General features: G+C 38.1%; 2 protein-coding genes across 12 annotated transcripts in view; both read left to right on the forward strand.

Moving 5' to 3' along the window:
- kif1b (kinesin family member 1B) overlaps positions 1-15,729 on the forward strand; it is a 64,257-nt gene extending 48,528 nt beyond the window's left edge. For 5 of the 11 annotated variants that reach the window (XM_057320086.1, XM_057320091.1, XM_057320090.1 and 2 more), the window contains 26 exons: positions 231-409; positions 497-637; positions 1,756-2,007; positions 3,882-4,000; positions 4,131-4,216; positions 4,442-4,571; positions 5,235-5,379; positions 5,523-5,613; positions 5,795-5,913; positions 6,071-6,126; positions 9,038-9,146; positions 9,249-9,315; positions 10,052-10,136; positions 10,253-10,358; positions 11,002-11,028; positions 12,413-12,527; positions 12,616-12,749; positions 13,203-13,264; positions 13,568-13,713; positions 13,799-14,041; positions 14,148-14,219; positions 14,294-14,394; positions 14,483-14,635; positions 14,719-14,911; positions 15,007-15,125; positions 15,212-15,729. In XM_057320086.1, coding sequence (XP_057176069.1) covers positions 231-409; positions 497-637; positions 1,756-2,007; positions 3,882-4,000; positions 4,131-4,216; positions 4,442-4,571; positions 5,235-5,379; positions 5,523-5,613; positions 5,795-5,913; positions 6,071-6,126; positions 9,038-9,146; positions 9,249-9,315; positions 10,052-10,136; positions 10,253-10,358; positions 11,002-11,028; positions 12,413-12,527; positions 12,616-12,749; positions 13,203-13,264; positions 13,568-13,713; positions 13,799-14,041; positions 14,148-14,219; positions 14,294-14,394; positions 14,483-14,635; positions 14,719-14,911; positions 15,007-15,125; positions 15,212-15,254 — 3,093 coding nt within the window. In that variant the 3' untranslated portion in view covers positions 15,255-15,729. The remainder of the gene's footprint in view (positions 1-230; positions 410-496; positions 638-1,755; positions 2,008-3,881; positions 4,001-4,130; positions 4,217-4,441; positions 4,572-5,234; positions 5,380-5,522; positions 5,614-5,794; positions 5,914-6,070; positions 6,127-9,037; positions 9,147-9,248; positions 9,316-10,051; positions 10,137-10,252; positions 10,359-11,001; positions 11,029-12,412; positions 12,528-12,615; positions 12,750-13,202; positions 13,265-13,567; positions 13,714-13,798; positions 14,042-14,147; positions 14,220-14,293; positions 14,395-14,482; positions 14,636-14,718; positions 14,912-15,006; positions 15,126-15,211) is intronic. The other 6 variants (XM_057320089.1, XM_057320094.1, XM_057320095.1 and 3 more) reach the window with 3 other exon arrangements.
- A 3,230-nt stretch (positions 15,730-18,959) lies between these two features.
- On the forward strand, positions 18,960-27,181 carry pgd (phosphogluconate dehydrogenase). The gene is made up of 13 exons (XM_057320078.1): positions 18,960-19,085; positions 19,416-19,491; positions 19,595-19,774; positions 19,862-19,927; positions 20,017-20,135; positions 20,618-20,687; positions 20,762-20,896; positions 21,139-21,328; positions 24,251-24,381; positions 24,629-24,762; positions 25,041-25,140; positions 25,363-25,485; positions 26,713-27,181. The coding sequence occupies exons 1-13, from the start codon at positions 19,078-19,080 to the stop codon at positions 26,830-26,832; spliced, it is 1,452 nt and encodes a 483-aa protein (XP_057176061.1). The 5' UTR covers positions 18,960-19,077; the 3' UTR covers positions 26,833-27,181.
- The last annotated feature ends 85 nt before the right edge of the window (positions 27,182-27,266 follow it).

Consider the following 27,266-nt stretch of genomic DNA (forward strand, 5'->3'; position numbering starts at 1 on the left):
TTATAGCCGCAGCGAGGGCCGGGGGGATTTTTCATGTGTTTTTCATTGGGGGATAAATGAACATGCTCTTTTAGTTCTGTATTTAATTTCATTGTTTTTGCCTAGTCGATGCTCACTTTATCAAGAGCATCTTAAAAGAATGAACTTAACCTAAAAGAGTGTCTTGCTCAAAGCCATCATTTGCTCAAAGCCCCGTCTTCATGTCTCTTATCTTCACAATCTGTTCACAGGTCCAGTTCCAGTTTGTCTTGCTCACTGACACACTGTATTCTCCGCTGCCCCCGGAGCTGCTGCCCCCAGAGTCGGAGAAAGAGCGTGACGCAAGGCCTTTCCCTCGAACCGTGGTGGCTGTAGAGGTCCAAGACCTGAAGAATGGAGCCACTCACTATTGGTCCCTGGAGAAGCTGAAGTCAGCCTAACTTCTTTTAAACACTTTTGGGCCACTTCCTCAATATAAGTTAATGCTTGACTGGACTTTTCTGTCTTGCTTTTGCAGGCAGAGGCTGGATCAGATGAGAGAAATGTACGATCGAGCTGGGGAGATGGCCTCGTCCAATCAGGAAGAGGATGGAGAATGCGCCCTGACTGGCAGTGACCCGTTCTACGACCGTTTCCATTGGTTTAAACTGGTTGGGAGGTACGGTCATGACATCTTTTCCTGTGTCTTGTGTTTTTTATATCATGTCTTTTAAATGCACTGAAGTTTCTTTATTCGCCTTGATTATGAGTTAAGGTGTATGTGTTTATATCTGTATGTTAAATGTTTTGTTTAGTGAAAGGGAAGGCCCATAAATCATTCCTGTGTTTGTTTAGTCATTGTCATGCACTTTTTTGTTTTCTATTCATATTGAAATCCATTTCAATTATTTGGGGTTGTGTGTATTTATTTATTTTCTTAATCATTTAACACTTGTTTGATTTTTCCTCTGTTGAGTAGTGTTTTTTTTCAATAATGCACGTTTTTATCCTTTTTCTTTTTTAATTATTCACATTCATTTCATATGGAATTTTATGTACGAAGTGTTTTTAGTTATTTGTCACTCATACATTTTAAATGTGTTGTTTTTTGTTGACCTTTTTTGTTAAAGGTATTTATTTAATTATTTAGTTATTTATTAATCACATCCAGAATAAAAGTTTGTGTTTACGTAGTTTATGTCTGTGTACTGTGCATAATAATTGTATTATTATATATATATTATATGTACGCACCGCACTGTCAAATTATATATATTATTTATAAACACATACACATACATGCATATATTTAATATATTTATATATATATAAAATAATAAACATATATAAATCATTTAAATTATTGGTAAATATAAATAAATACATGTGAATATTTCTGTTATGGAAACACAAAACTTTTATTTTGGATGCCCTAATTTATTTGTTTACTTATTTTCATATTTTGTTTTTGTGGCTTTCCATAAATTAGATAAGGTTTATAACCTCTTTTTTATATGCATCAAACAAACCAAATATTGAGTTTTCAGGGTTCTCACAGTCATGCAAAACTTGGAGATTTGTAAACAATAACTCTAAAAGATTGCTCTTAAATATTTTGTACGCTAGAAATTGTTCTATGAGTTTACTTTCTTTTAAAAGCATAAATGGTCGAAATCAGAATATGTGGGAACTCTGAAGTACTGTTTCATGTACCTGTTATGTGATATTGTTTTGTATTGTTGCGTCATGTCTATAAACTATCGCTTGTGCTGCATCCTACCCAAACAACTTTTTCAGCTCACCTATTTTTCACGGCTGCGTGAACGAGCATCTGGCGGACCGCACGCCCTCCCCCACCTTCTCCACCAGCGACTCTGAGATCACAGAGCTGGCTGATGAACGGCAGAGCGAGATGGAGGACTTGATAGACGACGAGGCCTTCGTAGATGACACCAGCTCTGATGCTGGAACAGAAGAGGGCTCCGACATCTTCAGTGATGGGCAGGACCCCTTTTATGACCGCTCCCCCTGGTTCATCCTGGTGGGCAGGTTGGTGGCGGCCACTGCTCGGAAAAACCTAAGATGAGAATGAGTGAGAGGTGGTTGAGCTCAGTGTGAAGCTGTTGGTTGTGATCCAGCATCTTTTTGGAAGCATCATAAAAATGTAATTGTAGGTTTGTGATTTCTATCCAATAAAAAAGTAACTTGAAACCAGAATAGAAAAGAAATCACTTATTTACGCAGTTCAATGTGTACTGTTGATCCTTGTGAGAGGTCATAAATGGTCTTTTATTGTTTTAAAGGTCTTTTATAGTTTAAAACCAAATGAATTGCTGACAAGAGAAACAGCTCACAAAGCTACACCAACTACCTCCAACTCTCCAAATCAGAGCTCAACCTACAATAACCTTCATCTGTTTGGTTTTACATTACCCCTCATGCATTGTGTTCGTTTTTTTTATGTTTACTAATTGTGTTTTTTAATTTCATTTTAATTCCATTGTATTCTTTTTCTTTGCTATTCATTGAATATAGTGCACTGTACGAGCTGTTATTTTTCAATCTGTTATACAAGAGAGATGATAAAGGAGGAGAGAGGGGACATGGTCTGAATCGATGCAGAGGCGTAAATGGACCTGCGTCATTGTGACATCACTGATGCGATACACTGATAGCTCTCATCCATCTTGGCCTTGAGGCTGCCTACAGGGGGGAGGAGGAGCTTACAGACTGCAAACCGCTCCTGATATTCATTCCATTAAAAGGCTGTGGGCCCCCTAGCTGCAGAAAACATAAAATCTCAGTCTCTTACTACATACCCATACACACTTTATTTCATATCATGTTTTTTGTTTATCCATGCAACCGTGGTTGGCAAATCATAGATTTAGTATTGGGCACACTTTAGAATTGAATCAATTAGCTTGTTTTCAATTCATATGTTGCGTTTTGAATAGAGTTGGCTACGTCCCACAGGATGTCACATTGGCATTACAGAAGTGTTGAGGACATACTGCACTGTCAAACTACAGATGCATTTTATTCAACAGTTTTTTGATGACAAAAATTAATTTGTTCATTCATTTGAACTAATTATGCCTATTTATATCTTATTTATATTTCATCAGACGCACGCACCTGGCCTGAAGTTAACTTATATATTATTATTAATATTATATATTATATAATGTATTTTAGATTGAATTTATATCAATATTTGATTGCATATTAATTGTATTAAATGACATTAAAACTACTCAAAAGTTAGTGATACTTTGCGAAGGTCTACCGGAAGTTTATATACATAACGTTTGTTTGTTACCGCTTAAACCCGGATAGGTACAGGAATAATAATTTAACTCATAAGACCTTTTTTTTCTTAGTGTTTTGTGCCAACCACAAAAAAATTGAATGCATTGAGTCCAATACGTTTTTTTATATTTATACATTATATATACACTTCAGTGACTCATTATTTTATGCTGTACATGTTAATGCTGAAGGCGATAACTATAAGAAAGTTTTTCTTCACCATTATTTTGTTGGTTAAGTATGTTATATGCAAAATAAATAGTGTAAACGAAAATGCTGCCTACATCTATAGGTGATGAATAAAGTGTTCATTTATAATACAATCAAATGTTTTTACATTAGTGTTTTTATTGTTTGCCTTTTGTTACTTAGTGTTGTTGTTTTATTGCTTAACGTGAGCTCTTGGTAAAAGTGTATGGCACGTCATTTTCATTCATCTCTAGTGGTGTCAATCAGTGCCACTCACGGCCATGTTGTGAGAGGGTTTTAAATCACCTCGTGTTCCCTCCATACTAATACATTCAGTGCTTTGACATGTTCTCCTCTCGTGTGTGCGCGACAGACTCGAGCGGTAAAAAACACTTTTATAACAGCCGTTCCTCTTTCTCCAGAGCCTTCGTGTACCTTAGTAACCTGCTGTACCCTGTGCCCCTGGTGCACCGTGTCGCTATAGTAACAGAGAAGGGAGATGTGCGAGGATTCCTGCGAGTGGGGGTTCAAGCCATCGCCGGTGAGCGCTGCACTGTATTAATGAATTAATTAAGTCTTGACTGAGATTTAATTAAACAGAGTCTCTGATATAAATCGCGTGTTTTTTGCAGTTGTGCATGTGTCTTTATTCTGTGTTTGTTTTGCTGTAGCGGATGAAGAAGCTCCTGATTATGGATCTGGTGTGCGTCAGTCAGGCACTGCTAAGATTTCATTCGATGATGAATATTTTAAAAAGGTATTCAAGCATTTTGATATTTTTTTTTATTGGACTGTAAATTCTCATATAAGCGATACAACCCATTTATGCTCAAATAAAGTATATTGAGAAATAAAAATGTGAAAGTGCAACATTCAATATGGCAGCTGCAAAAAAGGTCCTGGCTTTAAATTTAAAGAGCCAGTCATCTTGTTGGCATTTAATTTCTTCTCTTTCTTTCTCTTTCACTCTTACTCCATCCAGAGTGATTTCTCCTCCGTGGTCATGACCCACTCTGGGCTCTCTTTGGAGGAACTGAGAATTGTAGAAGGCCAAGGTCAGAGTTCAGAGGTCATCACCCCCTCGGAAGAGATGAACAGAATAAATGACATGGGTGAGTGTGAAAGCACAGGCCAGCTGGCAAACCCAGGGCTCTGCTGAATGCTGTTCAGGCCGAGTGAAAAGAATTGCTTATGCATGCGGACGGATGCTGTTGTGTTTTGGTATGTCGCGTTTGATTTACACTCCGAGATTCAGTGACCTGAAAGCTTTTCTAGATTTATTTGAGTGGTTTTTACCCGGCCAATAGAAAGTTATATAAAGGCTGTGGAATCAGATGTACAAAGTGAGGCTGTTTAATATATAGAAGGTATTCTGTATGTTTCCAGTGCTTGCATAAAGGAAAGTGTAATTAAAATAACTTCCGGTACACATCCACAAACAATAGAGTGCCTGTAGATTATTTCTGATAACAATCAAATAAACCCAGAAGAACCGTTACTTGGCTAAACTTGTCTCTCCAATATTTTGAATTTAAACTGCGATACCAAGCTCAACCCATTCAACAAATCGCTTATTTAATACAATTATTATACAGTAAAATAATAATACTAATCCATATTAACATAAATATAATAAAATATAAAAATAAATAGTTATATTATTAGACACTAGGCAAACACAAACTGTAAGTTAACTGGGGGTCAGGCGCGCTTGCGTCCGAAGAAACGGTCTATACATACGCATGTTTATAAATGTGCTTGTTTTTGTCGAAAAGATCTAAAGCTCAACAACATAGACACAAATCTGGGCGACAGTTTGGCAGATCATCTGGAGGTGGGCAGTATCTTCACCTTCCGCGTCACCGTCCTGCAGGCCAGCGGAGTCCCGCACGAGTACGCAGACATCTTCTGCCAGTTCAAGTGAGTAAGCTTGTCTCCATGGCAACCCTTCCCGTCTCATGGGCTTTTATTGAGACGGAGCACACACATCAACGCACGACACACAAATCACGCATACGCACAGTCACGCTTCCATCAGTAATCCCGTCTCGTGCTGCCAACAGTTTCCTCCATCGTCACGATGAGGCGTTCAGCACCGAGCCGCTGAAGAACACAGGAAAAGGCTCCCCGCTGGGTTTCTACCACGTACAGAATGTAAGTGCTTAAAGGAGCGAGAGAGACATTTAAGGAAAAAAGAGAAGGTGAACGTTAAAGTGACTTGACAGACTGTTCTCATTAAAGCATTTTATCAGGTTTGATGATTATTTTAATTCAAAACACATCATTAGTCATATAAATGTGCTCTCAATGTGTCCTGTTGTTGTGTCCTGTGTAGATCTCAGTGGAGGTGACAGAATCCTTTATTGAATACATAAAGACCAAGCCAATCGTGTTTGAGGTGTTCGGCCATTACCAACAGCATCCACTGCACTTTCATGGACAGGAAGTGGTCAGGTAACATACTGTTTTCTGGAAAATCCAGGAATGTGTATTTGGAAATCAAACAAGGTCCATTTTGATTTCATGCTGACTTCAAATCTTCAATAAGAACATGCATGTTGGGTATTGCATTTCTTTATAAGTCGAATTCAATTCTCTGCTTCTCTTCTAGCCCGTCTCAGCCTTCCAGGAAGTACTACCCCCCACCCATGCCTCTGTCTAAACCAGGTACACCAACTGCGCTCCTCAAAAACAGACTCCTCATTTGTCGTCATAAGAACACATGTTCATGAATGTTCAGCTCGAGAGCTTAAATTTGTAGCAGTTGAATAATCCTTGCCCGGAGCATTCATACGTCTCTATCTCCAACTAATTATTATTGTAGTTCATTACATGAGTCATTTAACAAGGAGTTACAGTACCTCACACTTCTAAATGATGCTGTAATCTCAGGCTTACGGTTATCTTCTCTCAAAAGAGCTTCAGATCCCATATATCAACATTTGAAAGATGTTGCTGTCGGGGGGTCTGTTCAGACTGTCTGGTTTTTGATAGGGAGCAAATCTCAACTTGAATCGAAAATAAAACAAAAGGAGCAGCCTTGAATTGTCATCGGTTCTGACGGCGTACATCAAGCTGTCCGTCCTTTATAGAGTCACATGTATCATTGTATGAATTTGGAGGTGCTGCAGTTAGGCTGGAGATAATTGAAAAAGCTGTAGAGCTCTTGTGATTTATAGATCGTAGATGCAGGGGGTATGAAAGCGTCTTTCATCACCTGTCTTATGAAATCTCCTTTAAGGAACAGCATGTTTTCTCATCTTCTATATAAAATGTCTTTCTTATATATTGGCTCTAAAAAGGATTTGGAGGATTTGGAGATTTAAGAAACCTTCAAAAATGTGTGAATTGTTTTTGTATCAAATGTGTCTAAATCACTGATCTATATGGATTGCTCATGACGTCATTACACTGAAGCTACCGCGCCGCCATGTTGGTATGCCCAAACGTTCTGTTAAATTAATATGGAGTTTTCACATATTAATAATAAAACAGTAACTTACCAGTCCGCGTTTTTATATGTAACGTCTCGCAGTACATCGCTATTCAGCCCAAAACAAACATAAACATAGGTAAAAACATCAGAAGTAACAATTTATTTAAACTCACATGTGAACTAAAAACGTAGCGCAAGCCTATTATGCTAAAAACCGGATTATTTTAGATCGTCATTTTGACTGAAAGTCAATGGCGCTCTCCGTCAGTTGGGCATACCAAGATGGCCGCGTGATCGCTTCCTGTGGCTTCACCTCCTGCCGCTGGTTTAGCGTTCAAGGCGCAATCCAGTCGTTTATATACGTAGATCTGTGGTCTAAATAGATTTTGAACCATAGACCACTTTGCAAGATATAAACACTGGTCCAGAGGCACTTCCGGTTTCAGGTGTTATTTATTTATTATTAGTATTTTTTATCTTACATATATACTGTACGTACATCTTAAAGATATTTGTTTTAAATTGGTTATAAATATTCTGTTGGTTGTAATTTTATTCAAATGTTTGTGTAACTGAAACATGAAATTCTTCTCGACCAGCGTTGAACCGCGTTGTTTACGTCATCTGAAGAGGTCTATAAATATTGTTTTATCATTTTAAACATATTTATGTGCATTTTTTTTAAACTATAAATGTTTCAAAGTAGCATTTATTTTTAAGTGTGGCTTAACTGTCTAGTTACTTTTTAGGGCCACTATATTGTCGCTGTCAGGTGGAAACCTCGTATATCCCGTTTTTATGATTCTTATTTATTTTTTATAAATCTTTACTATTGGTCACCCTTTATGTTTGTGGCTTTTGCACATATTTAACCAAAAAATATGGTTGACAGTGACAATATGCTTCACGCTTTCATTTCTCACATACATTTGATTTAATCTCTGTTTTCTTTCATTTCAATCCACACTTGCTGGACTATCTTTCCTGGCGTCAGACCATGCACGTAAGATTGAGTTGATCAAGTACCTGATGAGCGGCTACGTGCATGGCCAGGTGTTGGACACGCTCTCAGAGCACGCCAACGCGCTGGCCTCCACGGCCGCCGCCACTCTGGAGGACGGGGCAGACCAGCTCGCCCACTTCCCCTTTCTCCCTGTACCCAACAGCCCGGTTCTCAAAATGGCCAAACACCACGGTTGGTACAGAGCCTCAAAGGCTTCATGTAGGAGCAGAGTAGATTGTGCTGTATCGGAGCCTCGGAAGCATGTCCACGGGCCGCCCGCAGTCCATCTAGTTAGTTTTAATCTGATTGACTGGGATTGGTTGCTTTATATGTCAATCACCTGGTGTCTTCCTGTTCAAGTGGGCGGGTCTTGGCTAGGATATGCTGCCATGAGGTCGTGACTGTATGCCTTTCCGTGAGACTCTTTTGACCCTTGAGACGCATTTAAATCCCACCCACTGTCTTCACCCTTTCTTCATCCACATCCCTTGAGAATCCCATGGAAGTTAGTTTGTGACTTTAAACGTAGGCATTCCCAGTCCCTCCAGGATTAGAGCTTGTCTTTGAGCTGTTGTTTTTTAGTGTTCCTCCATGGTTGATAGATCTAGATCGTGACGGCAGCTGTTTTGTGTTCCCTCTCCTGTCAGAGTGATGCTTTGAGCGGTAGTGCTAATTGAATACGTTTAAGTGTTTTCCGCTTTGCTACTTCTCAAAGATCGTCGTTCAGGCAGATTTTTCTCTCAGCTCATGCGAGGCGAGGGGTTTTCTTCCATCTGTGATTCTAAGACGTCTCGCAGCTTTTTCCCAATGACATTGTCTGCCACCTCAGGGGGCGTGACTGCAACGGGATGTCCTGCACCACAGCTGCGCTTTTTTAAACATCAGGCTCTATTGATCATCTGATGGAATGAAGTTGCTTGTGGCTGATTTTCCAAGTCTACACAATAGCCCTCCATTAAACCAGTGCTTTGTGTTTCTCCCCATTACATGACTCATGCTTTCAGTGTTTATGTGTCAAGCTCAAAGGTTTTTTACGGATTTGAATAGAAACGGGCTTTTAAGCGCTAAGAAGAGTTGAATGCAGCCTGAGTGCATTTCCTGTTTCTTCCAGCCTTGTTAATATTTCACTTTTCCTGCAGTGCCAGCTACTAAACTCAACACCATCACCAAGTCCAACCTGGGTCAATGTGTGAGCAAGTATGACCTGCTGGCCTGGTTTGAGATCAGCGAACTGGAGCCAACTGGAGAGTAAGTAAACCAATTGTATTGAGTCATTGAGTCAGAATCAGGTAAATGCTCTCATTCATTGGTTGATCGGCATGCTTATTAATTCTGTGTTATGTATTTTAGGTATATTCCTGCAGTGGTGGATCACACAGGGGGGCTTCCTTGTCACGGCACCTACCTACTGCACCAGGTATGTGTATTGAGGTTTATTTTGTGAAAATATCCAGTTGTACATTAAGTCCCCGATTACATGACTGCTTAGGAAATATGAAATATTATTATTTATAATGATATAATAAAGAATTTGCAAGTATTTATTTCTGTATGTGAAGAAAGAGAAATATCATTTTTATTTTAGTGTCATCTACGGCTACGCAACTTCCTTTACACATTAGTTTGTACTTTCATACTGTTTTGCTGTGCACTCAAATTCATATCCTTGCCCATAACAAAAACTGTAAATACTTGTAGGGCATAGTGTAGACCATTTTGCAAGATGGAAACAACACTGTTCCAGAAGCACTTCCTGTTTTTTTTTTAACACTACATGTTACAACACAATACAATCGTGCAAAATGGCCCACAAGTAGGCAAATGGAGACACAGTAAATGTGTGATGCAGTCGTTATATATTTGACCACAGAATACGGCAGCCGTATTCCAAAAAGCTGTTTAAAACATGAAATATTGAATTTCATTATTGTTGTTATGTTGAATGTTCATCCTGCATTGCTGTATTAGGGCATCTCTTTTCGAAAGACTCAATGTTCTTCTGTCTCTCTGCTCTGTTAATATTTAAATATTGCCTGCAGTCTGTATAAATCTGTAGTTTAGCCCGTGTTCACTGTCCTTGGCCAAGGGTGTATAAATCATTGAAATGATCGCTTCTTGTTATTTGTGGTAACCTGGTTTGTCTCTGTTCCCAGGGCATCCAGCGCAGAATTACAGTCACTCTAATTCACGAGAAAGGATGTGAAATGTACTGGAAAGATGTCCGAGAGCTGGTGGTCGGTGAGTTATTTCGCAACTTCAAACGGTTATGCCAGATGCTGACAAAAATGTCAGTTTGTAGGGTATTATAGATGCTGTAGGGTTACAACCGTCTGACAGTGATTTTTCTGTTGTAGGTCGAATCAGGAATAAACCAGAAGTGGACGATTCGGCCGCGGATGCCGTTCTGTCGCTCAACATCATCTCTGCGAAATACCTGAAATCTTCTCACAACTCCAGCAGGTACGTCACGCTTGCTTCCCACATTACAGTCTGTAAACCCGATGTTGCATTCTGTCCCAAACATGCAAGAATACGCACCTGCATTAGCCTGTTAAATGGGTTTATGTCTGCAGTCAATAGCAGGTTGTGTGTTTATACAGCATGCATGAAAGGTCCGCAAACCTCATGCTGTTTAGAATTCAGGAGAGGGTTTGAACGTGAGTCACTGCCGGCAGGTGTCAGTAGGAGGAATAAATCCATTAGTGCAGAACCCTGCAGAGAACAAGAGTGACATCTAGTGGACCAAATGAGAAACAGCAATTCCATAGGCTGCGTTAGTACACAGGGCTGGAGCTAGTGGGGTGAAATGTGGGAACAATTCTAATGGCCCAAGTCTGCTTCTAACACTGTTAGGAAGCCCAGAATTCTAGCTTGGGCTTGCCTGTATATCTAAATGTATTTAGTTATATTTGTTGTATGTATTTATTATTTGCAAATTCTCTTATAATAATGCCAGTTTGCTTGATTTTATTGTTTGCTTGTGTTTATTAACCAGTTTTTATTTTGTGACTGTTTCTGTTGCCTGACTGTTTCTGCTTGTTTTGTCTTTCTCTTTTTGGTCTTGCATATTTCCTGCTGCGGTTGGACTCTTGGTTTTGTTCAGCCTGTGCATTGATAGCGATATTGCTAGGTATCAAATTCAACATATCATAAAGCAATTTTACCATAAACTGCGTTGAGACTTTAGGATTATGAACTGTAGGTGTCACAGTAGTAGGCCTGTGTATCTGTGTTGTTTACCCGCAGCTTCTCTTATGATTCATTTTTCATTATAGAATCAATTGAAGACCTCATAAAATCAATTTGAGTTTTGTGGCTTTTAGCATATAGTCACGGTCCTTCCAAAACCTCGGATGTCCAAATTGGCTGTTTTTCTGGAAATGGAAAAAGTACTTTTTAAATGATCAAATACTGTGTTGTCAAAGTTGACAAGCACTTTTTAATGTTTATTAGCGAGATATTTGCAAAACCAAGTGACAAACATAAAGGGTGACTAATAATAATGATTTATGGCAAAAAAATAAAAATCACAAAATATGGAGATACGAGGTTGCAGAAGGACAGCAGCGATGTGCTAGTGTGTTCTTACAAAATTTCTTTTATCATATCATCTTTTCTCGGAAACTGTTATATGCAGATATATGCATTTAAAATAATATTTTTTATTCTTCTAGGAAGACAGACCAAAATGATTAATAATTGTCCCCTTGCAGTAAGCCTGGCTATTTTAAACAACAATTAGAAGCCTTTTTTCTTTTCAATAAAAAATACGTAAGTAAATGAAAGGAAAACTGCTTGACAAGAGATTTCATGAGGTCTTTAAGTGGAGCATTTTTAGCCACCATGTTTCTTTAAAAATGCTGCATTGTCAGTTTTGGTAAAGATGCAGACAAGCCTTTGTGTGCATCTGTCTGTGCCATTTAAATCATGAAAGAAGAGAGCGGAAGTGAAAAACAATACAAGGGTATATGAAGATGAGTCACATTCAAAGTCACTCCCCATTTCTGCCTTTCACTCTTTCTGTGTTCAGATATTGTGTGCTTTTGCTTGCTGTCTGCTTCAAGCTCACACCAGATCACTAATAATAAAACATAAATGTTTCCGTTAGCTTTATCTTCTTGAGATTCAGGGCTTGTAAGTTAACAGCTTTTCTTAGGTAATGTTACTGAATTCACTCGCTACATAGCACATGCTGTCTTGCGAAAGGCTAAGCAATGATGTACAGATGTTTTCACACTTTTTTAAAATAGAAGAAATAGTACAAGCGCTTCGTGATATCATGGGAATTTGTAACTATTTAAAAATATATATATGATTATTAGGGGAAAAGCAATAATGAAGCCCCACCCCTAAACCTAACATCACCGACACTAAAGCAGATTGTCCTAAAACATAAATGCGATCAAACATTCATATCTAGTCACAAATTGTCATGAGATTGTGTTTTACTGTAGATATCCATCATATACAGTCATACCAGCCCAAACCTGAAGGATCTCTTTCACTCTGTTTAGGACATTCTACCGCTTCGAGGCGGTCTGGGACAGTTCCCTGCACAACTCTCTCCTGCTGAACCGCGTCACTCCATACGGAGAGAAGATCTACATGACTCTGTCTGCTTATCTGGAGGTCAGCATTCACTCTGTTTCTGTGTGCTTGTTCACAGTCTTTTAGCATTTACACGCATGTGACGTGTACTGTGATCTTTGCCCTGCAGCTTGACCACTGCATCCAACCTGCCATCATTACCAAGGACATCTGCATGGTCTTCTACTCTAGAGATGCCAAGATCTCTCCTCCACGCTCCCTGAGGAACCTGTTCGGAAGCGGTTACTCCAAGACCCCTGACTGGTAACAAACAGCATTCTTTTAGTACTTTTACTTCCATAAAATCTTGTAAACGTTGATGTCATGCCGTTTTTGTAAATATGTCAGTATGCTCTATTTTGTCATATTAGCTGTATTTAATATCATTTAATATTTTGTCTGCAACTTAAATCATTTCATATAATTTGAAAAACGACATGTTTGTACCTAAACATTATATGTTATTCACAGTCATTTGAACTTGTAAAAGCAAAAGATTGATTAGAAATGAAAAGCTTTAAAGAACCAAGGCTCAGTCCCATACTTAAAATATACACCTGGCCTTACATTTATACACATTTTAAGCTCAAATCTGATGAAATGTCTTGAAGAATAAAATGTACACCTACAGGTATGTTGCTTTTTTAAAAAGGCTTTAGGTTCTAATAAATGTAGTATAAACTTCGCTAACGCTGTTTTCTGGTGTTTCTATTACAGTAATAAAGTAACTGGCATCTATGAGCTCAGCTTGTGCAAGATAGCCCACACAGGAAGCCCAGGTATGTTTTTTTTCAATAAATATTAATGTTTTCCACAGTTTTCATTCGTTTTAGCACTCACAAAAAAAGTAGTAGTGCTAATTTATTGAACACGACATGTAGCATGAAAACACCATGGTATCTGTAGTATTTTGATTATGTATGTAAATACCATAGAATATGAATATAGTGATCGTTCAGAAGTTACATGCGATATCTTAACTAATAGCATTTTACCGAGAGTACTTTTTATACGTTTAGAAAGATCACAGACCAAATTTCTTTAAGATCTCCGATCTCTTATTCTCCATGCAACCTTTTCAGGCATGCAGCGACGGAGACGGAAGATTCTGGATACGTCAGTGGCATACGTGCGTGGAGAAGAGAACCTGGCTGGCTGGAGGCCCAGAGGAGACAGTCTGATCCTCGAGCATCAGTGGGAACTGGAGAAGCTCGAGCAGTTGCATGAGGTCAGTATGAAGTTGGAGGTGTCTATCTGTATGAGAACATCATGTAGAGAACCGTGTCCCTGATGTCCATGTCTGAACCTGTCAGGTGGAGAAGACGCGTCATCTGCTGCTGCTTCGTGAGAAGCTGGGTGAGACCGCTCCCCCCAAATCCCTGAGCGACTCTCTGTCCCCCAGCCTGAGCAGCGGGACCCTCAGCACCTCCACCAGCATCTCCTCTCAGATCTCTTCTACAACCTACGAGAGCGCCATCACGCCCAGTGAGAGCAGCGGATACGACTCAACGGACGTCGAGAGCTTGGCAGACCGTGAGAAGGAGCTGGCAACTAAGGTACATGAGCTTATATGTTATTTTTATCATTCATGATTTATCCCTCATGTCTTTTAAAATGGACCTGTGTTTTCCGACTTCCCACTATTTGTATACTCTCTTTCAGTGCCTCCGGCTCCTGACACACACCTTCAACAATGAATATAACCAGATGTACAACAGCATCAGTGACTGCAAGGTAACATATAACAGCCAGTTGTAATCCAGCTTCGTGTTAAACATACAACGCGTTAATAAACTTGTCTTTCTCAGTTGTCAGATATCTCTCCTATGGGCCGGGACCCGTCAGTTACTAGTTTCAGCAGTGCCACTCTCACCCCGTCCTCCACCTGCCCGTCTCTGTCAGACTCTCGGTACAGTGTTGTGCATTGGATCTAAAAACACTTATTTATATAAAAAATATGCATACAAGGTTAAGCATGTAAAAACATCTTTTAACAGGACCCCTGAAGCTAACTCTCGCGCCACCAGCCCCTCGTGCTCCGACTACGAGAACTTCCCCATGGTGCCCATCCTGGAAACATCCTACCTGGCGCGCGCCGGCAAACACGAGTTCCTCAACCTTTTGCCTGATATTGAGGAGATGAGACCAGGGTATGTGTTTAGATGCATCTAAAAATTGTTCTCGCACATATGTAATGTGTTTACAAATGTACTGGACTGGTGATGTCGCATAGGTCTGTGGTGTCCAAGAAGGGATTCCTCAGCTTCATGGAGCCCCGTACTAACTCCTGGGTGAAGAACTTTGTGGTGGTCCGTCGACCGTACGTGTTCATCTACAACAACGATAAGGACCCGGTGGAAAGGGGCGTGCTGAATTTGTCCACTGCTCAGGTGGAATACAGTGAAGACCAGGAGGCCATGCTCAAGGTGAAACCTTGCGATTATTTGGTTTTATTGGTTTATTTATTGAGTGTAGTTGTTTAAATCAAAAAACCATAATGTTGGTGTTTAATGGCTTTCAGACACCGAATACGTTTGCCGTGTGCACCAAGCACAGAGGAATTCTGCTCCAGGCTAATAATGACAAAGATATGAATGACTGGCTGTATGCCTTCAACCCGCTGCTAGCAGGAACAATAAGGTAACAAGATATTTACCAGAAAAAAACACCAGGAACATTTATTTGTATGACTTCTTTATGATGTTTTATCCTCTCGTCATTTTCAGGTCAAAGTTGGCGAGGAGACGGTCCGGTCTGATGAAGAACTGAACAAGGGTCACGTCGTGCAAAGATAGTGCTCATTTTTTTCTCTGTCTGCCTTTACAACGTACCAAGTGTGTGAACACTTCTAAATCTTTGTGATTCTTGACGGTTTCTCTTGTATGTAGACCTGTGGCTCTCTTCTCCTCTCCAGCGAATTAACTTTGAGTTCACCAAATCTCTCTATTTCTCTCCTAATCCATTGTGTTATCGGATTTTTTCTGTCTTCAGTTCTTTGTCATAACTGAACCTCCTTCAAGTAGCATGTTGTAATTGTCCGTTTGCGTGTGCACGAATCTTCAGAGCAAGTTCTTCTTTTTCTTGAGTTACTCTCGTCTGTGAAGATCGTCCTTACCAGTGTTGTCTGCCGGGAACTTCTCGCTCACGTGGCGACAGCCACAAACCTTATGAGGAAGTTGATTTGCTAAAAGCCCATAAAAATGCTTTTAGGAAAAAATAAATATTAATATTAATAACTTAATGATCACACTTTCTCAATAGAAGGAAAAAAAACGAAATGGCTTTGCTTCAGGTACTGTTAAGTTTGTTCTTGTTCCGACAAGGGATCTGTTACAAAATAGATGTTTAGATGGACCAAAGCACTGCTTGAAGATTTTCTAATGAAGAAGGAAATTTCCTCTCAAACTGAATGTTATTGCAGTATTGGATTTGCTGAATCTGAGCAAGCTGTGATAGTTCTGTACATACACCAGTTTATTCATAAGCCCTGAACTGTACCATGTCGCAGTGTATTTGCTTGACACGAAAAACATAGCAAAGTATGTAACCATGAGAACTTTACTAGCAGGGAAATACACTGATATATCACGATTATCCGTAGCCTATAAGAGTGTTCTGCTCAGCATACATGATTCCCTACAGTAGATTAGGAACAACAATGGTGCAAAAAGTTACCTTAAACAGAACATCTGAATGAAAGTCCATCTGTGCAAACTTTCAGGGCGCTTCTCGTGAACACACAGTCTTTGCTTTCTGTTCTTATTGTATTACTAAAAGACAACGATAAAGGCCACATATGGTTTGCTCATACAGTAGGTTTCGCCTCTTTTGAAAGACGTATGCTTGAGTAAGATACTGATGCTTACGAAATAATAGATTGAATGTTTTAATGTGGTCTTCTTTGACTCAATATCTCAATTAGGCCACTCAAACCTCATAAAAATCATTAAACCAGCCTTTTTCCCCTTTGAGAATGAGAGGGGTTTAAGTATCAGTTATGGGATTTTAATATTATTGAACGTTCACCATGTATCTTTATACTGCCCTGATTATCTTAATTTATTTTTAATAACATTCCATCAGTTTTTGACATTATCTAAATGACAGATTCGTTCCGGAAGGCTGCGTGCGCTAGGGCACTTTTTATTCAGTTATCTATACAGACCAATTTTGATCACGAAAACATTACCGTTTCATCACTGACTAATGGGTTTTGGAGAAACTGACACTGGACGGTGTATGTCATGTACTGTATGTGCAGTGAAGGGAAAAGGCTGGTATGTGTTTTGTTCTTTGTTATGAAAATCTTTGCTCTGTGTATTTAAAATGATACTCCGTGAGTGCAGAGTTATTGTCTTATCCTGGTGAAATTATTTCGACAAGAGGGATTTGACTGGGCATTGTTGAGTCCTCTGGCCAGACAACCAGCAGGAATTACTGCCCGCCAGATTCTGAAGTGAAGTAGTTTCAATATTATGAAGTCAATATTCTTGCTGCTTATAAACGCACATTCACGTGGATGAAGAGGTTTAGCACTTTTTCACAGAAAAACAAATGAAAGTAGCTCTAGAGAATTGGGCCCTCTGGTTAGCCAGCCTGAGGAGTTCTACTGAGCTGTTGGATTTTTACGCATCTGTGAAAATGTCTACATTTAATATTCAGAGACGGCACATAAAATGAGTGCATAATGAAGAACTTTTATTACCATTATTGTTTCTCTTTGCACTGAAGGTTAGTGAACATTAGCATTTAAATTTATGACAAGTGTGTTATGGATTTTTCGCCAGGGCAAAGATTTTCTTTTTTACCAGCTTTGTTGAGTGGTTTGGTTGACTAATGTAAAGTTATAGATATTCATAATGAATTTCATTATTTCTGTATTTATTGTTTTGCATTGTATATATTAGTTTGCAGCTCTTTGCACATAATATGCGTTTATACGACTAACAGAACAAATAAAGCTTGAACTATGGTTTTGTTGTTTTCTCAAATGGAAAACCAAACGGTTTTTGATTTTTATGTTTTACTCATTGAAGTGGACTTTGAATGTACCTTGAATTTCTCTAAAAATGCATGACTTGTGAATTAAGGGAAACTAAGATTTTCATCTGGGACTGACATGTTGCAATTTATTTTCTTGGTTTATTTTGGTCATTTTAAGGGCATTTAAAATAAACATCATGCCTTCTCATTGTGGTAAAGCAACAGAAAACATTCAACCGTGGCATTAACACTGTACATTATTTGTCAGATTGGCTTCATTTTCATACTTATTTTGTAAATATTACATGTTGAATGGAACTTGGATTAAAATGTAAATATGTCTCCTGTATTTGTAATAATTATAATCCATTCGCTGTATAGCCTAGATGTGTAATGCATATATCTTAATTCTGTGTATGGTAATCTTGCACCATTGACCTGTTTAGTGAATGAGGTAAAAAATAAAATTACAACCAGTGCATTAGACCAAGAAAGAGCTTGTTTTGTTTTTCTTCATAAGCTGGGGAATAACAGAAACATTCATGGGTATTTAACACGAGATGTCCAGTCCTACTGCAGAGTTACGGTGTGAATCTAAAATATTTTAAACTTCATTGATACGTGTATATTTATTATGTATATGCCAGCGGAGAAGCACTGTATAGGCCTATTTGTTACACAACCAGATTATTAAAAAAACAGGAAACAGTGGTGAATAAACTAAAAGGGTAATCAAATTTGAGAAAGTGCAGATTTCACACACTTTCCTGAATGCATATATTTTTTTACTTTTATTAAAATGGTAATATAAAAAATAAATAATATAATTGTTAAGTACTCCGGTGAGAGAGTGCGTTATAGTGTTTTAAAATATTTGGTTTAATTTATTTTAGAGCAAGGTTTAAATAGTTTAAATATTTGCGCAAATTTCATGTGGTTTGTAATAATCTTTTTAATAATAACCTTAAGCCAACATTCAAATACATCACACATCACTCCGATGATGCAACCACAAACTGTGTCAAAAGATTTTTTTAAACTTTTTTTATTGCCACAGATACAATACAACAGTGCTACATCACATTGCCAGAGATAAAGAAAGAAAATTCAATTCAATTCAATTTTATTTTATTTGTATAGCGCTTTTCACGATGTGCATTGTTCCAAAGCAGCTTTACAGGCTGAAAAGAAAGAGAAACAATACAGAAAAGAAAAACGTAAAATAAGTTTAAACTGTTACATGTTTTTAGAGCTTTTTGTTATCCATTTGTTCCAATGTCATGACATATATTTTAAAATCATTTATCAAAAGAAATGAATCTAAACTATGTTTGATCCCCAGATGACTCCACAGCTTCACCTGACACTGTGGGTGGAACCGGGGAGGCGGGACAGAAAAAGTAACCAATGATCAGCCTCCAATCTCTGCTCAGCGAGTTTCCGCCAATCACAAATAGAGAAGAGGATGACGTCAATACGTTCCAAGCGTTTTGATTGGGTGGTTGTGTAGCGCTACTGGTGAGGACGTGAATAAGGAAGTTCACGGACGGTCTGTACAGTGAGAACACTGATCCAAAGTGTCACTTTAAGACGGAATCAACCTTCAAACATGGCTCAGTAAGTACTGATTTTGCTTTTAAAATGTGTGATAACGTTATATCGTATTTCTGGATCGCCTTTTATTGCATTTGTACAGTAATTAAAAAGCAGTCAAATGTGCTTAGTGGGAGCTACAGCACATTGTCAGTATGATTTTGTATAGACTGGTTAGTTTCTGTTAAGTCCTATGATTATAATTAACAAATACTATTAAACATATTTGTTGAAATTGTTTTTAATAAGATTGCACTGATAGATCATTTAAGTAGAGTGAACGATGTCATTCAAACGTTATGTTCTTATGTTAAATGTGTCTTTCTCATTATATCCATACTCTTGACTCCACAGAGCAGATATTGCTCTCATTGGTTTGGCTGTGATGGGCCAGAATCTGATTTTAAACATGAATGATCATGGATTTGTGGTAAGTTACCGTACCAAATTGCATTTCTTCATTTTCAAGGTCCATTTCCTTCTCATTCCATTTCGCTGTTCCTCTTCATGTTATATTCATTGTCATTTCTCAGGTCTGTGCGTACAACAGAACCGTGTCCAAGGTCCACGACTTCTTACAGAACGAAGCCAAAGGCACTAAGGTGATAGGAGCAGAATCTCTTCAGGACATGGTGTCCAAACTCAAGAAACCTCGCCGCATCGTCCTCCTCGTGAAAGCAGGACAGGCTGTCGATGACTTCATTGATAAACTGGTAAATGTCACCGGTCACTATATCAACAGTTTACCAGATCACTTTTCAACATGATCCCATAACCAGCTTTCTTTTTCTATATTGTAGGTTCCTCTTCTTGAACGCGGTGACATCATCATTGATGGTGGAAATTCAGAGTACAGAGATACAACAGTGAGTCGAACTCTCCAAATTGATCAATAAGAGCTTTTATGGAATTTGATATAGATTAGAAAGGCTCATGTCACGCTTGTCACATGCAGAGACGTTGTAAGAGCCTGAAGGAGAAGACTCTTTTGTTTGTGGGAAGTGGAGTGAGTGGAGGAGAAGAGGGGGCTCGATATGGACCCTCACTGATGCCAGGGGGGCATAAAGAGGCCTGGTGAGAACAAACATTTTTATTAATTCGGTAACACTTAAAGTACATATGTATAACGCATTATAAAAGTATTGTATTAATGTATTCATTATGCCTCGTAATGCACCTTATAATGCATTGTAACGATTTATCAATAATTGTAACTACAGTGAATACATTATAACACTAATCAATTCATTGTTAGACTTTGCATTTTTAATTTGGTTATAATTCTTTACAACAACATTTAATGTAGTAGAACACACATTATGAACAATTATAATGCATCATACCCTTTTATAATGCTTTATAATGCATTATAAATAAAGGCTTTGAGTAAAGTGTTACCATTAATTCTTTAGCATGTATAGTGCACACAAGTGAGATCGTAATGAATATAGGGATAAACCTGCATGGATAATAATTGTAAAAATACATCAAAATGCAGTCAAAAATAATATATCAGTCATCTGTTGTTACATTTTTCAATCATTTTATTTCCAAAGGCCACACATTAAGGAGATCTTTCAGAGTATTGCCGCCAAGGTGGGCACAGGAGAGCCTTGCTGTGACTGGGTGAGCATTTGATATCAGTATATATTCATGTACACCGTGAATGCTGTTTTCTGAATGTTCTGATGTTTCTGCAGGTTGGAGATGAAGGAGCTGGACATTTTGTTAAGATGGTCCACAACGGTATTGAATACGGTGACATGCAGCTGATCTGTGAGGCGTATCATCTAATGAAGGATGTGCTGTGTATGGACCATGATGAAATGGCCCAGGTTAGACATCAACTTCCTCCTTCAAGTTACTGATCGAACCCGAAAAATAAAGTACACTAACCCTTGTAAACTGTCCCTTATGATGTAATTCTTTCATTCCCCTCTGTATTGTCTTCATATTCTTTCTTCCTTCCTTCTTCTGTTTCTTTTATATTTTGAAATACGCCTCACCCTGTTCCTTCTAAAGCACTTTTATGATCTACTTCCTCCTGAGACTAAATTTCACTCTGGTTTCCCGTCAGGTCTTTGATCAATGGAATAAAACCGAGCTGGACTCCTTCCTCATTGAGATCACTGCAAACATTCTGAAGTTTAAGGATGCAGATGGCACTCACCTGCTGCCCAAGATCAGAGACAGCGCTGGGCAGAAAGGCACAGGGAAATGGACGGCCATCTCAGCTTTGGAGTACGGCACACCTGTTACATTAATCGGTGAGGCGCAGGGTTGCATATTTATCAAGATATGGGTGTGTTCTGAGAGAGGGTGACTTGGCTTTAGAGGAAGGTGTTGAATGAAAGTCTTCATAAGCAGCTTTTAAGAGGGCTGTTTACCTCTTCAGGTGATGTGACATAAGTGGGATTTTCTGTGCCGTACTGTCCTGTGACTTTTGGTGGATTGTAGTTGTTTTTTCTCTAAATTTTAGTTGACCACAACAGAACAGTAATGGCATTAAAAAAAACACGGAGTGGAGCTAGAGTGAATAAAAAACGGGGGAGAGAATGTGCACAACGTATTTCAGGATCTAAATATTTGAGTTCCTGAAATAATGTTGGGAATTTAGTAGGGCTGCAGCTATCGATTATTTTAGTAATCGAGTATTCTACTGATTTTCCATCGATTAATCGGGTATTCGGATAATAAATACTTTTTCTTTATTATAGAGCAATACTAAATAATCAAGAGAAAATAAGACAGGTCTCTTAACATAAACAACTAATTTGTTTCCTTTTTAGAAAAAAATATTTTTTTTATTGCTGAAATTGCATACATTAATATCTGTGAAAAGTTAACCCATTTAATACATTACATTGCCATATTACATTGAAAATGCAATATAATACAAATGTATAAATAAGAAACATTAATAAAAATAGAAAGAATAATTTCAAAGGTAAACAACTAACTTCAGCTTATGCATGATGCATTTAGTTTATCTAAATTTGTTTTATTTTCTTTTTTGTACTATTAAACAGTAATTTATTTTTCCACATAAAATACAGAGTTAACCGGACTTTTATTTTGCCAGGTTGTCGAGAGACGCTTATTTTTTAGCATGTCTGTTTCTTCACTCAAACAATAAAATGTTCATGAAATAAACTCTCAGAGCAACTCTGGAGATGAAGTTCATATGTTCATGTCCTCATAAAGCGCAGACAAATTCATGAGCATCACGCGTGTAGCACGTTAAACTGTGCAGTTCATTCACTCAGACACGCAGAACAGTCAGATGACATGTGTAAATAACATGATTCGGCATCCACTAGTACGCATCTAGTTTTATGGACTCAATGCAGCCGGAAAACAAGTTTCACTCGCAAAATAGACTAAAACTAAGTAAACTAGCAGTTTACCATTTCAATAAGCTATCACTTATTAGCATGAGAAATACTAAAATGCGTGTGTCTCTCGGTGAATGCTTGAGACTTGAGAGCCCTGTAACATGAATAGAGTTTAGCGGGCTGTGCGTCAGTAATAACGGTCCGTGGGGAAACGCAGTGCTCCGTGTGTACTCTAGTTAAATGGATTAAACAAAGCTTCGAGGCAACACAAATTGCCTCGATGATTTTTTTTGTATTCGAATTACTCGAGGAATCGTTTCAGTCTTGCATATTCAGTCTTAAGCTGAATTCTGTCCTTGATCTGAATGGGTGTTTTTGTGTAACAATAAGCTATTTGTGCTGTTTTGAACCGTGACCGAGAGAGAAAGAGAGAGCAAGCAGATAGGAGTTATACGGTTGGAGAGGGAGGACTCTGTCTCTCAATAGGCTGCATTCCAACATAAGCCCAGTGCTGAGTTCACCATGACTGGCTGTTTTTCACCCCCTCCTGCAGTCGCTCTTTTTTTCCTGCAGCTTTTGGCCTTGAGTTGAGTGATAGGACTATATATGAGAGTCATGCTGAAGTGAGCTTTTTGTTGTTTGTAGATGTGGTAAGCACAATACTCTGACCCATTACTCATTACACCATTGAGAATTGAGACATTACCAGTGTCAACAGTGCCAGACGCCTGATAATACATAAAGTGAATCACTGTGACCGGCTCGTGTGTTTAAAGGCAAAATACATATTGATTTGTTACCTACTGTATATGATCACTGTACTGGTATATATTTACGGAAGATGTTTTAGAGGTGCTGTAATATATCACATGAGATCGCCATGAATGCTCTGGGGGGTCTTGGGTAAATCTCAAAAAGAATTAATTTAAAGAAATTGTACAGTAGTCTACACTTGTTTTATAAGCTTGTTTTACGACCTCTTGTATTTTTATCATTGTAATGTTGTTTTAACAGTAGTGCTCTCCATAATTCTGTCCAGAAACCATTGTTTATTAAAACTAGAGGCTGCATGATATAGCCTACCAGTATTGGTAGACAATAACTGTCCTATTAATTACCAGGGTTATTGATAATGTATTAATAAGACACTCCAACATAGTAGGTCACAGTTTTGCACCGGTCCAGTTTGTGAAATTTAGCGGCCTCTAGTGGTGAGGTTGCGAATTGCATCCAATGACTCAGTCCACCGCTCACCCCTCTTTTCGAAGCACTACGATGGCTGACACAGAACTAAGATGTCGTCACGTTTTCGCTTTTGTTTGCCGAAGGAGATAACGTATTTACGAAACGCGCTCTGTAGAGCTACTGTAGAAACAACGTGGGGAATTCCAAGCAAGGGGAACAGCGGTGTATGTAGATAGAAATAGCTCATTCTAAGGTAATAAAAACATAACGCTTCAATAATATCATTTGGATGATTTTTTTGTGCCACGGTTTTTGTGTAGAATATCTGATATTCTGACAGCCCTACTTAAAACAACATTTATTATTAGTGAACAATATATTTTGTAGTTGTGAGAAAAATAGTCCTGAAAATATATATATAATAGGAATTTATTTCCCGTTTGTTTTGTTGGTGTGTGTCTTTTGGTGGGATTTAAGATCAATAAGATTCATATCCAACAAATACATGTACAATACATGTACGATTGCTTCTAGTTTGTGAATATTACTAGGCTGTTCTACTCTGTTGTTTGTCTGGTTGCTCTTGTTTTAATGCTAATTGTAATGTAATTATCAGAGCAGAGATGCAGACTGTAACTGGATATCATTGTTGTTTCGTGTCATTCACAGGGGAAGCTGTCTTTGCCAGATGTCTCTCTTCTCTAAAGGATGAGAGAGTCCAGGCCAGTAAGAGCCTCACTGGCCCTCAGGGGGTCAAGTTTACTGGAAACAAGACACAGTTTCTTGAAGACATCAGAAAGGTTGGTCAAGCATCTCACATGTTTGTCTGGAAATGTGTATGACACAAATGTTATACTATTACATATGAAAAAACGAATCTAAAATAAATTTCCCTTGATGTGTAATTTGCAATATAAAAATAAGCTGATTCCTATATTCATATTGTTGCCATATTTATACATCAGCCCGCAATTGTGTAATGAGTACTGGCTTAAACTCAGTCCGCTTTTTTTATGACTTCTCACTTTAAATCATTCTGTTTTCCAGGCTTTATATGCATCTAAGATCATCTCATACGCCCAAGGTTTTATGCTGCTTCTGCAGGCTGCGAAAGAGTTCGGCTGGTCTCTCAATTATGGTGCGATTGCTCTGATGTGGAGAGGAGGCTGCATCATCCGCAGGTGCTTTTCTTACATTCATTTCATCTGTTGCATGAGAACACATGCTGTGTTTGCTTTGTACAGCACTTATCAGGATATGCTGTGTTTGCTGTACTGTTCCATTATGAAATCATGAGAAATTATTTCTCCACCCAGTGAATGTTGCAACTCTGTAAAGACTAGGAAGTGGTGATAATGTTTCATATAAAAATCCCTGACGCACAGAAATGAGGAAACATTTTGGTTGTACAATAACAGATGTGTCTGTGAATGATGATTATGATTATGATTCTTGGCAGTGTTTTCTTGGGGAAGATCAAGGAAGCGTTTGACCGGGATTCAGAGCTGCAGAATTTACTGCTGGATAGCTTTTTCAGTAACGCTGTACAGGAGTGCCAGGTACATGCAAATTTAGTATTGTGTTGTTTAAACATGAATATGAACCAGTTTTCTCCTGTATCCCTTTTCTGCTAATGAAAATAGCATATGTATTTGGAATGTTCACAGAATGAAACAAAAATGTTAAAATGTCTTGATATTTCTCTCTAAATCCACTTGTGGGAAATATTTGTTCATCAATTTAACATGGTTTCTGGTCATGTACATAACTTTGTTTTGTAGGACTCATGGCGTAGGGTAGTAAGCACAGGTGTGCAGCAGGGAATTCCCATGCCATCTTTTACCACCGCGCTGTCCTTTTATGACGGCTACAGGCATGAGATGCTCCCGGCCAACATGCTGCAGGTAAATCTCAAAAGTAGTGACTGTTACCATTAGTTAATGCGCTAACATGAACATTGACTAACATTAGGAAAGATTAATTCATACTAAAATACTATATTTTTCACTCTAAAAAATATTGTGTAGACTCAACAACAAAAACTATCGCAATCCCAATTATCGGTTTGCATCAATATTTTGGAGTTGTGACAACTTCTAACAAAATTAAGTTCATCCAACAAACTACATTGGGTCAGACAGATTACTTTTTTCTCTTAGATGTAATGTATTTTTAAGTAACACCAACTTAAAAATTGTTGCTCATTATTGAAATTATTAAATTGTTCCAACTTTTTTTAACACTGATTTAATCAAAGACACTTTTTTTATTTTATATATCAATTTAGAAAATTCTCAATAACAATTAAAAGCAAGAGCTGATGCCTATATCATCTCCAATGAGATGCCTTTTGAGTAAAACAGCATTTGTGGTCATTTTCTTAGAGCCTAACCATATGCTAAGCAAATGCTCTAGCCTTCAGGACAATGGTAACCTCTTAAAACATAACCAAAACCCTTTAAATCCCAAGAGAACAAAATATTAAACATTATTAAGTCTCATGCTGTTCTCATCTTGATAAAAAATCCATAAAATAACTCTGTATTTCTACATTAACTCTCATTATCCAGTACCGTGCAAAGCATGATGGGAAATGGAGATCCTCAGCAATGCTATACTTTGATACAACAAGCGTCAGTCATGTACCCTTAACTGTAATAGATTAAGTTAAATGATTGAACATGAACAAAATTATTTTACACTTTTCAAACACTCGACACATAGAGTTTGAACTTGTTTACGTATGTTACATGGTTTGGGAGGAGTCTTGAAATCCGGAACTCAATTGGTGTTGAAAAATTAAGTTATCTAGCCAATTACTTTGAGTTACTGCAACTTAATTATTGTCGTAAACACATAAACACAGATTTTTAGGTTAAAATTACACTCAATATTAAGCTTAAGTAATTATCAAAATAGAGTTTAAAAGTTTTAATTATACCAAAAATTTCGATTTTTGACTTTCACCAATTCATTAAATTAAGTTGTGCTAACAGATGCCATGAATTATTTTTTAGAGTGTAGTTAATGTATTTACTAATGTTAACAAATACATCCTCATTGCAAATTGTTAGCAAAGAATTAAATGAATTGAATACATTTTAAATCCATCATTATCTTTGTGTCTTCAGGCACAGAGGGACTACTTTGGTGCCCACACGTATGAGCTGCTATCAAACCCTGGGACTTTCATCCACACCAACTGGACGGGCCACGGAGGAAACGTTTCATCCTCTTCCTATAACGCCTGATCGAGGGTCCTGTTTGACTGAACGGCAGAGAACATCATCTCATGGACCAGAGCAGCTGAACACATTCCTCCTGAAGATCTGAGGTTCAACTCACACTGTAGTTTTTACTGAAGAGTATTCAATGCAGATTTCTATTTATATAGTGTGTACACGGTTTGTAATTTGTTTCTTGTAGTTTTCCTGTAGGCCCTCTGTCACAAACACAACACATATTTGTGAGCAAGCCTGTTGACATTATTTCTGTTGTAGACTTGGCTCTCCACTCATGTTCATAGTGTTAACCCTGGATTATGGGTAACCATTGCACTGCATTAGGCTAAATAAAGATTTCAATCCCTTTTTAATGAGATTTTTGTTCTCTTCATTTACCTGCTGTCTGCAACAAACGGGATTTAGTCTTGCTATTTTTGCAAGACTGGAATTACAAACGGTAA

Source organism: Triplophysa rosa, linkage group LG21 (assembly GCF_024868665.1).
Source record: "Triplophysa rosa linkage group LG21, Trosa_1v2, whole genome shotgun sequence".
NCBI lineage: Eukaryota > Metazoa > Chordata > Actinopteri > Cypriniformes > Nemacheilidae > Triplophysa > Triplophysa rosa.

Bases quoted from the DNA above. Each gene is read 5' to 3' on its own strand.
- pgd (XM_057320078.1), top strand. The intron at 19,928-20,016 runs GTGAGTCGAACT...TGTCACATGCAG, and splicing joins CAGAGTACAGAGATACAACA to AGACGTTGTAAGAGCCTGAA. The intron at 20,897-21,138 runs GTTAGACATCAA...GTTTCCCGTCAG, and splicing joins ACCATGATGAAATGGCCCAG to GTCTTTGATCAATGGAATAA.